Raw genomic sequence first — 12,775 nt, forward strand, 5'->3', positions numbered from 1 at the left:
AGCATTATGGCATGGGAAGCATTGCACATTTTTAGAGTTAATTGAACAAGATAAACATATAATATATTACAAGAGGGTTACGTCTGTGTTCGTATTGTCTGCTAGGGTGTCAGTGAGTGAAGTTTTTTTTTTATTTTTTTGTTTTTTATGATGTAGACTTGACTAATTGACATTAGAGAGATGGGTTGCCACCGGGTTGCATATCGTGTGGCCGGTATTGGAGGTAGGTGGGCCCGTGGCTTGGGTACATGTCCCTTCCTTATGTAGGTGATCTGCGCTTCCGTCCGAGTTAGGGACGGGGGTGGGGGGAGGATATGTCATATGTGTAGACTGCAAGTGGGTGGCTGGACGGTCTTAAATATGAGGTCTGCCATGCGTGTGCGTGCGTAGTGGTGTGGCCCCACGTGGGTATCTCAGTTTAAGCGGGATTGTAGGGCCGCTGTCCTGCTCCGTGCCCCGTCAGGCTAGTTGTGTGTACTGTGGGTGGGGATAAGAGAGGCATGCAGTGGTATTAGTCAAGAGAATGAAATAAAATAAAACATAGAACAAGAAACCAAACAACGAAGGTTCACCAGTCTTTGGGAGCGGCAATCCAGCTTAATGTTTTAGGGTCAACCGGGTTGGTGCAAGTAACCCATTCGGCAGGTTACTGGAGTAGTGGAGGAACTCCGATTTGGGCTCAATATTCACACTCTTAAGTCCCCGTTCCAGTGGAAGAGGAGGGTTTCGTCGCCCTTGGGATAAAGTCCCTTATCGCGGCCGGGTCCACCTGTGCCAGGGAGCTGGTCTCCAATCTGTTGTTCATCGGGATGTTCAGCGTTTGTAGGTGGCTCTCCAATTCTTGGTACATTTCTGCCCGGAGGGAGTTATCTTGGGCCGTGATTATGATAGTACGGGAAGGGTCCCATCTGTAGGGCACATCGCTTGCCCGGAGGTGTTGGAGTAGTGGCCGTAAGGATTGGCGCCATAGGAGCGTGTTCCGCGAGAGATCTGGGAATAGGAGCAGCGAGGCCCCTTCGAAGGTAATTGGCGTTTTCCCCCTCACCTCTGCCAGTAGCACTGCTTTGTCTTGCAGAGAACCGAACTGGAGGATGAGGTCCGGGGGTGGCGGTCACTGGTGCACTGGTTGGCTTAGGGAGGCGGAACATGCCATCCAACCTCAGGTGTTTTGCCTGCTTCAGGGGTAGGTGGGCCGCAATGAAGCGCCTAATAAAGTGTGGTAAGTCCGACTGGCCCACTTTGTCCGGCACCCCCCTGAGCTTCAGGTTGTACCTGCGTCTCTGGTCCTCGAGGGTTTCCAGCTTGCGGTCAATCTGCATTCTGTGCTTGTCCAGGGTTGCAAAGCTCTTTTCCATAGCTGTGATCCGACCCTCGTGCTTGTTCTGTACAGCCTCTACTTGGGTCATTTGTGCGGTCGTGCGTTCCACGGCCCTTCTGAGGGGGGCCAGGTCACCCGCTAGATTTGCGCGGAGTTCTGCTAGCATCTCCTTCAGTTGCGTTGCTGTGACCGGTTCTCTGTCAGCAGCAGCTTCCAGTGAAGTGCTGCACCGTTTCGCCGCCTAAGCTGGCCTGTCCGCTGGGGTTATAGCCATGTCGTCCGAGGAGTATGAGGTTCCGTCGTCCTCCAGCGCCATTTTGCCCCATGCGGCTCTCTGCGAACTCCGAAACAGGTCCCCGATATCCCGACTCTGTGGGCTCCTGTCTGGCCAAGATTTTTTGTTCTTGCGGCCCATACTCTGTTGTGTGGTCCAGGAAGTACGATCTGGGGATTTTTGCAGGTCTCTTTGCCGGTATTTTTGGGCGTTTTCGATAAGTTTGAGCGGAGAAGAGCAAGTATGCGACCGTCCAGGTTCACCGCTAGGCTCCGCCGCCTATTTTAACGTTTTTCCACGATTTTAAGACCTGGAGTGCTCCCTAAATTGACAGTGACATTTCCACTGGAGGGAGGAGTGCCAAGCATTACAGATTTTGGTATATACAGTTGCAAGAAAAAGTATGTGAACCCTTTGGAATGATATGGATTTCTGCACAAATTGGTCATAAAATGTGATCTGATCATCATCTAAGTCACAGCAATAGACAATCACAGTCTGCTTAAACTAATAACACACAAAGAATGAAATGTTGCCATGTTTTTATTGAACACACCATGTAAACATTCACAGTGCAGGTGGAAAAAGTATGTGAACCCTTGGATTTAATAACTGGTTGAACCTCCTTTGGCAATAATAACTTCAACCAAACGTTTCCTGTAGTTGCAGATCAGACGTGCACAACGGTCAGGAGTAATTCTTGACCATTCCTCTTTACAGAACTGTTTCAGTTCAGCAATATTCTTGGGATGTCTGGTGTGAATCGCTTTCTTGAGGTCATGCCACAGCATCTCAATCGGGTTGAGGTCAGGAATCTGACTGGGCCACTTCAGAAGGCGTATTTTCTTCTGTTTAAGCCATTCTGTTGATTTACTTCTATGCTTTGAGTCTTTGTCCTGTTGCAACACCCATCTTCTGTTGAGCTTCAGCTGGTCTTAAGTTCTCCTGCAAAATGTCTTGATAAACTTGGGAATTCATTTTTCCTTCGATGATAGCAATCTGTCCAGGCCCTGACGCAGCAAAGCAGCCCAGAACCATGATGCCCCCACCACCATACTTTACACTTGGGATGAGGTTTTGATGTTGGTGTGCTGTGCCTCTTTTTTCGCCACACATAGTGTTGTGTGTTTCTTCCAAACAACTCAAATTTGGTTTCATCTGTCCACAGAATATTTTGCCAGTACTGCTGTGGAACATCCAGGTGCTCTCGTGCAAACTGTAAATGTGCAGCAATGTTTTGTTTGGACAGCAGTGGCTTCCTCTGTGGTATCCTCCCATGAAATCCATTCTTGTTTAGTGTTTTACGTATTGTAGATTCGCTAACAGGGATGTTAGCATACTCCAGTGACTTTTGTAAGTCTTTAGCTGACACTCTAGGATTCTTCTTCACGTCATTGAGCAGTCTGCGCTGTGCTCTTGCAGTCATCTTTACAGGACGGCCACTCCTAGGGAGAGTAGCAGCAGTGCTGAACTTTCTCCATTTATAGACAATTTGTCTTACCGTGGACTGATGAACAGCACGGCTTTTGGAGATACTTTTGTAACCCTTTCCAGCTTAATGCAAGTCAACAATTCTTAATCGTAGGTCTTCTGAGAGCTCTTTTGTGCGAGGCATCATTCACATCAGGCAATGCTTCTTGTGAAAAGCAAACCCAGAACTGGTGTGTGTGTTTTATAGGGCAGGGCAGCTGTAACCAACACCTCCAATCTCATCTCATTGATTGAACTCCAGTTGGCTGACATCTCACTCCAATTAGCTCTTGGAGATGTCATTAGTCTAGGGGTTCACATACTTTTTACACCTGCACTGTGAATGTTTACATGGTGTGTTCAATAAAAACATGGCAACATTTCATTCTTTGTGTGTTATTAGTTTAAGCAGACTGTGCTTGTCTATTGTTGTGACTTAGATGATGATCAGATCACATTTTATGACCAGTTTGTGCAGAAATCCATATCATTCCAAAGGGTTCACATACTTTTTCTTGCAACTGTATATGTATATATATATATATATATATATATATATACACACATATATACATATACATACATACATATATATATGATGTTATTCTCTGCAAACCAATTAAAATTGTAAAATTTTAAACAATAACAAATAATAAACTCACCATTAGGAATGTCTGTATGGCACAGTAAAAAGTCAATTTATTATCCAATATACAAATTACAGATTAAATTGGATTAGACTGGCATCTGAACATTTCAAGAGTTAAGATTAAAACTTTAGAAATAACTATGTTCTTCGTTGCAGGGGGGAGGGGTTAACCTGGCATGTTTCTTAAACTTGAGAAATCACGAAATAAAAACAAGTGTCTGCACATCATATTTTAACCATTAAAGGGACACTCCAGGCACCCAGACCACTTCTGCCCATTGGAGTGGTCTGGGTGCAAACTCCCACTACCCTTAACCCTGCAAGTGTAATTATTTCAGTTTTCATAAACTGCAATAATTACATTGCAGGGTTAACTCCTCCTCTAGTGGCTGTCTAGGAGGGAGAGGGGACCCGCAGTGCCAGGAAAACGGATTGTTTTCCTGGCACTGGAGAGTCTCTTTAACAGACAAGTTTAATTTATTTGAAAATGTTTAATCTTTGATCCAAATTAGCAATATCCTAGCAGCCATAAATAAAACCTTGACAACCTTAAAACACTCAATAAGTCCTTTGAAAAGACATATTGCGCAAGAATTACCTTATGTAATAATAGATTATCGCATCTGTTTTTTACAATAGTCACAATAATTAAAACCTCAGTATCTTTATTAGTTGATGTATACACAGAAAATTATTTACACCTGCCAAGGGCAGGATCACACTTCTACAATACACCCTGTTCCAAATTATTATGCAAATTATATATTTTTTTAATTTACCTAAATAATTGATGTAAATAACAGCATAATTCTCATGTTATCAACTATTAAGAGTACAATTCAAATTTCATTGAACAAACCTCCTAATGATAACAGTATTTTTTTTAAACATAAAAAAACTTACAATGCACTGTTCCAAATTATTACACACAGTAAGTTTCAAAACACTTTATAGGTTGTAAAGAACTGGAAATTGTCATTTGTTGTGTTTGCAGCATATTTACTGAAATCAAAAGCTATTTCAATCAAACTGATAACAACATATTAACGCTTTAAATATTTTAACAGGTCACGTTACATTTTAACATAGGACCCTTTATTTGATAGCAGCTTCACATGTCTTGCATCCATTGAACTTGTGAGGTTTTGGACAGTTTCTGCTTGAATTTGTTTGCAAGATGTCAGAATAGCCTCCCAGAGCTGCTGTTTGGATGTAAACTGCCTCCCACTCTCATAGATCTTTTGCTTGAGGATGCTCCAAAGGTTCTCAATAGGATTGAGGTCAGGGGAGGATGGAGGCCACACCATGACTTTCTCTCCTTTTATCCCCATAGCAGCCATTGATGCAGAGGTATTCTTTGCAGCATGAGATGGTGCATTGTCATGCATGAAGATGATTTTATTACGGAAAGCATCGTTCTTCCTTCTGTCCCAGGGAAGAAAGTGGTCAGTCAGAAACTCCACATACTTTGCAGGTGTCATCTTTACACCTTCGGGGACCCTAAAGGGACTGACCAGCTCTCTTCCCATGATTCCGGCCCAAAACATGACTCCACCACCGCCTTGCTGACGTCGCAGCCTTGTTGAAACAGGGTGGCCGTCCACCAACCATCTGGACCATCCAGGGTTGCACGGCACGCAACAGTGAACAGGACTGTTTGAAAATTAGTCTTCATGTATTTTTCTGCCCAATGCAGCAGTTTCTGCTTGTGAGCATTGGTTAGTGGTGGCCGAATAGAAGGTTTATGCACAGTTGCAAGACTCTGGAGGACTCTACACCTTGATGTCCGTGGGACTCCAGAGGCACCAGCAGCTTCAAGTATATATTTCCTGCTATGTAATGGTATTTTAGCAGCTGCTCTCTTGATCCGATGCATGGATCTGGCAGAAATCTTCCTCAATGTGCCTTTATCTGCACGAACCCTTCTGTGCTCTAAATCAGCCACAAATCTCTTAATAGTGCGATGATCACGCTTAAGTTTTCGTGAAATATAGGTTTTCATACCTCGTCCAAGAGAGATCATTTTTCTTCCCCATATTGCATTAAAATGGTGCTCTGCTTAATAATGTGGAACACCCTCCTTTAGTAGTTTTTCCTTAAATTGGGCTCACATGGAAATCTAACTATGACAGGTATCCGGGTTTGTTTTCAGTGATCAAAAGAGCCCTGAGACACAATGCCATCCATGAGTTAAACTGAAAAACAAAATATTTAATCTTTGTGACACTTAAATAGAATTTGCATAATAATTTGGAACAGGGTGTAATAGACAAAGAAAATGTTACATTATCCAGATCACATTGCTTTTACAGACATCAGTGTTTTTAAATTGCGTTTAAATGGTTACGAGCATTTTAAATTATTTATATATTAATCACGTCTCAACAACAAAAAAAACGATAAGTGTACAAATAACGCTTGTGCTTTCAAACAAACTATCTAATGTTCCTGTATGTTTCTTCTTCTGACCACAGATGTGAAAATCAAGAGACCTTGCCTGTGGTTTTGTAGGAATTCTTTGAAGAATGATTTGAGTGCAAGCGGGAAATCCTCATATGAAGAAGTCCTAATAAGAGACCTGTTTGTTTTTTTGTTTTCCCAGTTCTACATTAGGGACAGTACTACGAAACAAACTTGCATTGTGTATACTGTTCAATGCTTAGATGCACAAAATAGAAAAAAAATAAATAAATACAAGATTTACTTTTTCAGCAGTGTTATTAGAGAGTTAGATTGTCAATATGTGTATATTATAACATTTTTTGTAGAGTTCTTAAAATTGGTCAAGTAATATATATATATATTATGCTCTTCCATCTTCAGTATGAACCCCTTATGTCATGAGGACTGGCGTTCATATATATATATATGAACCAATTTAAACAACAAAACAAACAAACAAACAAACCCTTGCAGCAAGCCGTTTTGATTTTGTGGCTATTTTATTAAGGAGTTTACGCTTTTGTGACAATTTCAAAATGGTTTGCAAACCACACCCTGTAGAGATGGACAAGCATTAGAGCATGGGTGCACAACATGAGTAGATACTGCATATAAAAAAGTCATTTATCTGCCGTCACATTCAATGTTTCTATACGATAAGGCCAGGGACTAATAAAAGTATTTAGAAAATTGTGCAGACTCGATGGGCCGAATGGTTCTCATCTGCCGTCACATTCTATGTTTCTATTTACAAAGATTAGCATTTTATCAATATATATGAGATTTGCATTAGTCATATAAACCAATTTCACCATCAGACACGTGGGCTTCATATTGCAAATCAACTATTAACATCATAATGGTTTAAATATTTTTGTCAAGAAGCATTAGCCATGTTCAGTGTTGTGTGATGTGTGATGACTCTAAATGTCCTTTGACCTTCTACGGTTTTAAAGGGGAAGTCGTCTAGTGTCTGACAGCTACAAGTAAAAATTGCCATTTCTCAAATAAGACAAAAAACACAATGGCTCCACAGAAGAAAGGACACTGCCTATTTTTCAGGCATGGAGACAAATGGGCAATTATAGTGTGCATATAATCCATGTTAGCACCAATCAAGCAGGACAATTATTTTTTAAAAATGATTTTCCTTACACACTGTAAGAGCTGTGTTATGCTCCCGTGATTCCATAGACACATTTCTTTCATGCAGGAGGGACTGTCACATCTAGTTATATTAAGTAGGCCCTTGACATTTCATGCAGAAACCCCTTCATGCATATCTTTATACACTGATCTAATAAAAATCAGGAACTGCATAATAAAATAAATGAATATTTCTTTATATGCTCCTTTGTCTGCTCAAGACACACTGTTCCATTGTAGTTTATATACACACATATATATATATATATATATATATATATATATATATATATATATATATATATATATATATATATATATATATATATATATTGTGTATATTGTTTTCTCCAGTGTGTGGTTTTCTGCTTAGGTGAACCCTGAATGCTTTCATTTATTTTAGTCTTGCTTCATTAAAGAGGCAATTTCCTACATCCTTCCACTGAATTGTTGTTATACCGATATATGGGAGAGATGACAAAATTCCATCATGCTTTTTAATACAAATGCTATTCTTTTCATGCCTAGTTTTGATTAATGCTACATATGAGGATTCAGTATACAGAGAATCTACATAGTACTCGTTTCAACCTAAATCTATAACAAAACCTTGATATGGTTTCCAACAGCTTTTCATACCTTATAAGTGCCCACAACTAGAGAACCCAGCAGTCACGAAGCACATATGGAATACATGTTTAAAGGAACACTATAGAGTGAGGAAGACAAATGTGTATTCCTGACCCTATAGTGTTAACACTTACAAGGTCTCCAGTCCCCCCCCATCCCCCACCATTGGGTTGGCTGAGATTATCAATACTGATGATCTCAGCCAAAGAGGTGGGATAGGGGGCAGAGCCAAACACCGCCCTGGCCAATTAGCATCAAATCAATGCATCTCCATTAGGAAAGTTCAGCGTCTAAATGCAGAGTGTGGAGACACTGAACCCCGGTGCTGCACTCAGGAAGCACCGTCTGAGTGACTGCCACTAGAGGTGTCCCTAGGCAATAATTTGAGTACAGTAGCTCTGAAAATGCCTGCAGGGACTGACTGTACTCACTAGAACAACTACATTAAGTTGTAGTTGTTCTGATGACTGTAGTGTCCCTTTAAGGTTAATACATGTACACTAGTGGGCAGGGTTATTAGGAAATTGGTGACATCAAACAAAGACAGTGCCAAGACACAGTTGGCAAAGTTGCTTAGAACCCAATATAATTGACTGAAAGCTTAATTTTACTTTATTGTTGCCATATTCGCTTGACTGACCATTTAAAAAGAGTGTATATATATATATATAAAAATTCTGCCTTGATCTAATAATGTATTTGTAAAGTATAATAAGTAGTCACTCAGGAATATATGGTATCAAAACAAATTGACAAACTCAGTGTAGAATAATAATTGATTGTTTAATATATACAGTATGTATCAATGAATATTCATTTCCACTGAGTTTTATGAGGGAGTAGTGGTTTAACCCCTTAAGGACCAAACTTTTGGAATAAAAGGGAATCATGACATGTCATGTGTCCTTAAGGGGTTAAAGTGTTGTGACACTGTAGTTTTAACCCTGAAATGTAAACACTGCAGTTTTGTAGAACCTGTAATGTTCTTATTTCACTGTAAAACATACCTCTAGTGGCTGTCTTGGAACTTCCACAGCAACAACCACATAAAACTCAGTCATGTGACCCATGCATCTCTTTGGAATGCATTGAAATTATTTATTTCCTATAAGAAGCATTCCCGATGCGCGGTCAGCACTCGTCGTGCACGAGCATTAGACTCCAATGAGGAGCATAGAACTAGCCATTGTAGAGAGAGATGGATGATGTCACAGGAGGAGGCGCAAGTGGCAGCGCCAAGAAAGTATCGATGCTGGAGAAAAGCACTGAAACACCCCCCCCCCCCCAAAAAAAAAACTTTTCTTTTTAGGTTTTTACGGAAAACAGGGGGATTAAGGGGAACAACAACAACCTAAAACAAACTCTGCACTTGGGTACTATATCGTCAGGAATACAGGTGTCTATTACAAACGCTATAGTGTTTAATTAGAGGATTACATTTAGAGAGTCGGTAAAAAGACTGTAATAACCTTAATGACTCTCTAAGCGTTCTTGATATAGAATTATTGGTGAACGTATACATCAGTTCAATTATAAGTATATGTTTAGAAGGTCAGAAAACACATTGTATAAAAGAATTGATTTTGACATCAATCTTTGTAAGACATAGGGATAACAGGAGCAACTGAATACAGAACAATGACCTTGAAAGTTGGGTTTTAACTTGAACAATCTTATAGCACAAGGACACAAAAGGATATGTATTCTAAGACATTAAGCAGAGGAGGCAGCAGGAACATTTTGAACCAAGTGAGAGCAAACACCATCTAAACAAGCATACACTCCTACCACGGAACATATTGAACCAACTGTTCCTATGTTGCTGTGCTATTTGCTGAACAGTAATTTGCTATGCCTCAAAATAAAGAGCATAACGGAGGGTTTATTAACACACTGTCTTTGCAGCACAAGCAAAATTATTTTCTTTCAGTGAACAGGATCTAGTCAAAATTACACATGCTTTTATTTTAAGTAATTGCATATACAATGCAACTACTTATGTTATATCTGTTCTCCGTGAAAGGGTCTTGTCACTTGGTTGCTGTCCCAAACACCCTTCCTCTAGATCAGTGTTGCCCAACCCAGTCCACATGGACCACCAACAAAACCATGACGACTGGGTTGGGGAACACTGCTCTAGATTGTAAGCTTATCCAAGCAGGGTGCTCAAAAACCAATTCTTCCTGTCAAATTTGTACTAGTTTGTTGTTCTATTTCTCCATTTATATTATCGTAAAACACTACAGAAGAAGTTGGTGCTATATAAATGCCAATAATAATCTTAATTTATATCACCTCTGAATTAGGCATTACCTATTAAAAAAAAATAAAATCAGGGGGCGGGGCCTGACAGCCGAGCTAACCAGACATGCATGCAGAGAGCTCTGGCAAGAAGCAGCATTATATTGGCAAATATATGCCCAAAACCTTGACTAAGCAGCCTAGCTTGGTATCACAGTGGTGCTGAACCAAGTGGAGATCCGTGGACACACACCTGATGCAAATCTGGAGAAAATAACCCACACTCCACGAATGAGGCCTACCATTGAAAGCGGCCTAGTGGCAGAGAGAGGCGGCCGATCTCCCACCATTGGGACCACAAACGGCAGAAGCTCTCCTGGCGACCTGCATCCCCCCCCCTCTGGACCGGTGGGGGTTATCCCGGTCCCCGCTGGGGAAACATAGTCCTACACCCTGTAACTGCTCGTCCGGAAAGCAGACCGCATGTCGGGCCCAAGATGGCTGCCAAACACCATCCCCTGCAATCCCAGAAAAGCCTACAGATAAGGGCATGGAGGGAACGCTTCGAAGCCCAGTTTGATCACATATGCCGGGACTTTTGGAGGCGCATAGCGCATAACACCACCAACCCCGTTATACACACCGCACAAGGAAAGGGAGCTGAAGTGGCGTCTCCTCAGACCACCGCACACACTGTAAAACGACATTCCGGCCGACGGAACCCCAAAGCTCCGAACCGGGCAGAGGCACGATGCCACCCAACGCACAAGCTACCACCATCCAGTCTCTGCACGGCACTCACGGAGAAGCAGACTCCAAGCTGACATACCGCTGGGTCGGAAAACTTCTTCAGGGCCACTTGCTTACGGGCACCGAGATGGCCAGGAGGCCTGGCCCCAGCAACTGCACTCTGTGGCAAAAGGGTCGGGGAAGCACACGACCACACAAACACCAAGGGCTGGCGGTGCTCCCTCCTTCGGGAAGATAGACTCAGGTTTCTCAGGTCTGGCGGGTTGCTATGGCTGCACGCCATTTACTTTACAACTTATCCATAACGACCTGTTTGCCCGACACATGGCCTAGAGTTACCCATTGAAACCGGCAATTAGCCTCCAAGTCAGCCGACCTGCACAAATGTATTGTATAACGTGTTATTTAGCACCATTTGTCCCGAGCCTCATGAGGGCTATCCTCGGTCACCGTAAATTTAAGTACCCAGCGGCAACCAAGCATCAGACCTCACCTAGCTACCTTATTTTGTTACTTACTCATTCTAATTAATTAACAATCTTCATGTCTGTCGCTCTTACACTTGAACCTCCAGCCTTGTTTTTCAGGCAGATGCGTATACTCCAGCATTCAATATACTGCAGTAGTCTCCTGCAAAGTAAACCTAACCCACACACATACTAAACTACTGTGCAGTTACTCTACGTTAATGTTAAATGTTTTATTGAGGTTGTTAATACTTAAAAAAATGTGCACACACTCATGCCATTGTTAAGCCTGTATGACTATATATGTACGCTGTTGTGGCGTTTGTCAATGGCATGTACTTATCTGCACAACAAAAATAAAGAATAAAAAAAAAAAAAAATACATTATAACGAAACAATGTGTAAATTTAAAGGGGATCTATACACAAAAGACTAAAAGGGAGCTTGTTTCTTCCCAAATAAACAGAGAACAAAATATTGAAACACCTACTACTCCCACAATAAATCTGCAGCTATGAAGAATGTTAATCAACATTTAATGTAAAATCTTTCCTACTAGTCAATTCAATCTTTTGAGTTTAGATACTATGCCCAAAATACTTTAAGCGTTCTGAGCTTCCCCCTGTTTCTGCACATCTGTTTGGGTTTTTCTTCATGCTGTCTAACTTGACATGAAGTCCACTCTGAATAAAGAAGATGCTGCACAATGCTAGTTTTACTATGAGAGGAGCCTGTGTTATTGTACATTTTCACTATAAAGTATCAAGAACCTGTGTTCTGGTGCAGTGTGGAAGCTGGATCCTCGTTTTTCTCTATTTATTGATATGATTGCTATAGTATTTCAGACACATACCTGTAGATTTATTGGATGCTCTCCTCCGAATCTCAGTCACCATCAGTCGAGAAACTTGTGTTGTAAACTGTAGCAGGTCTGAGAACTTCTCGGTCATTGAACTGGGAGGTGCACTTTCAAACACCTATGGGAAAACAAAATATAAAATGTACTCTGCTATACAGTTATCTCAGATTTAGCAACCATGCATGACCAGGTGAGCAACCACCCTATTTACATTGTAAAGGTTTTTCAGTTCTCCTCCCATTAAGTGACTAAACCCATCTACTGCTACCTAAACAGAGAGCGCGAGAAGAGAGCAGAGGAGAGAAGAGAGCAGAGGAGAGAAGAGAGCAGAGGAGAGAAGAGAGCAGAGGAGAGAAGAGAGCAGAGGAGAGCGCGAGCAGAGGAGAGCGCGAGCAGAGGAGAGAGCGAAAGAGGAGAGCGAAAGAGGAGAGCGAAAGAGATGGGGAGAGAGGAGAGAGAGGGTACAGCGAAAGAGAGGGTACAGCGAAAGAGAGGGGACAGCAAGAGAGTGAGAGGGAAGAGCAAGAAA

The 12,775-nt window shown here is 41.6% G+C and overlaps 1 protein-coding gene across 4 annotated transcripts in view; it reads right to left on the minus strand.

Moving 5' to 3' along the window:
- Nucleotides 1-12,775, minus strand: part of WDFY3 (WD repeat and FYVE domain containing 3) — a 297,453-nt gene that overhangs the window by 159,194 nt on the left and 125,484 nt on the right. For all 4 annotated transcript variants that reach the window (XM_063458757.1, XM_063458760.1, XM_063458758.1 and 1 more), the window contains one exon: nucleotides 12,241-12,364. In XM_063458757.1, coding sequence (XP_063314827.1) covers nucleotides 12,241-12,364 — 124 coding nt within the window. The remainder of the gene's footprint in view (nucleotides 1-12,240; nucleotides 12,365-12,775) is intronic.

Source organism: Pelobates fuscus, chromosome 6, assembly GCF_036172605.1.
Source record: "Pelobates fuscus isolate aPelFus1 chromosome 6, aPelFus1.pri, whole genome shotgun sequence".
Classification (NCBI taxonomy): domain Eukaryota; kingdom Metazoa; phylum Chordata; class Amphibia; order Anura; family Pelobatidae; genus Pelobates; species Pelobates fuscus.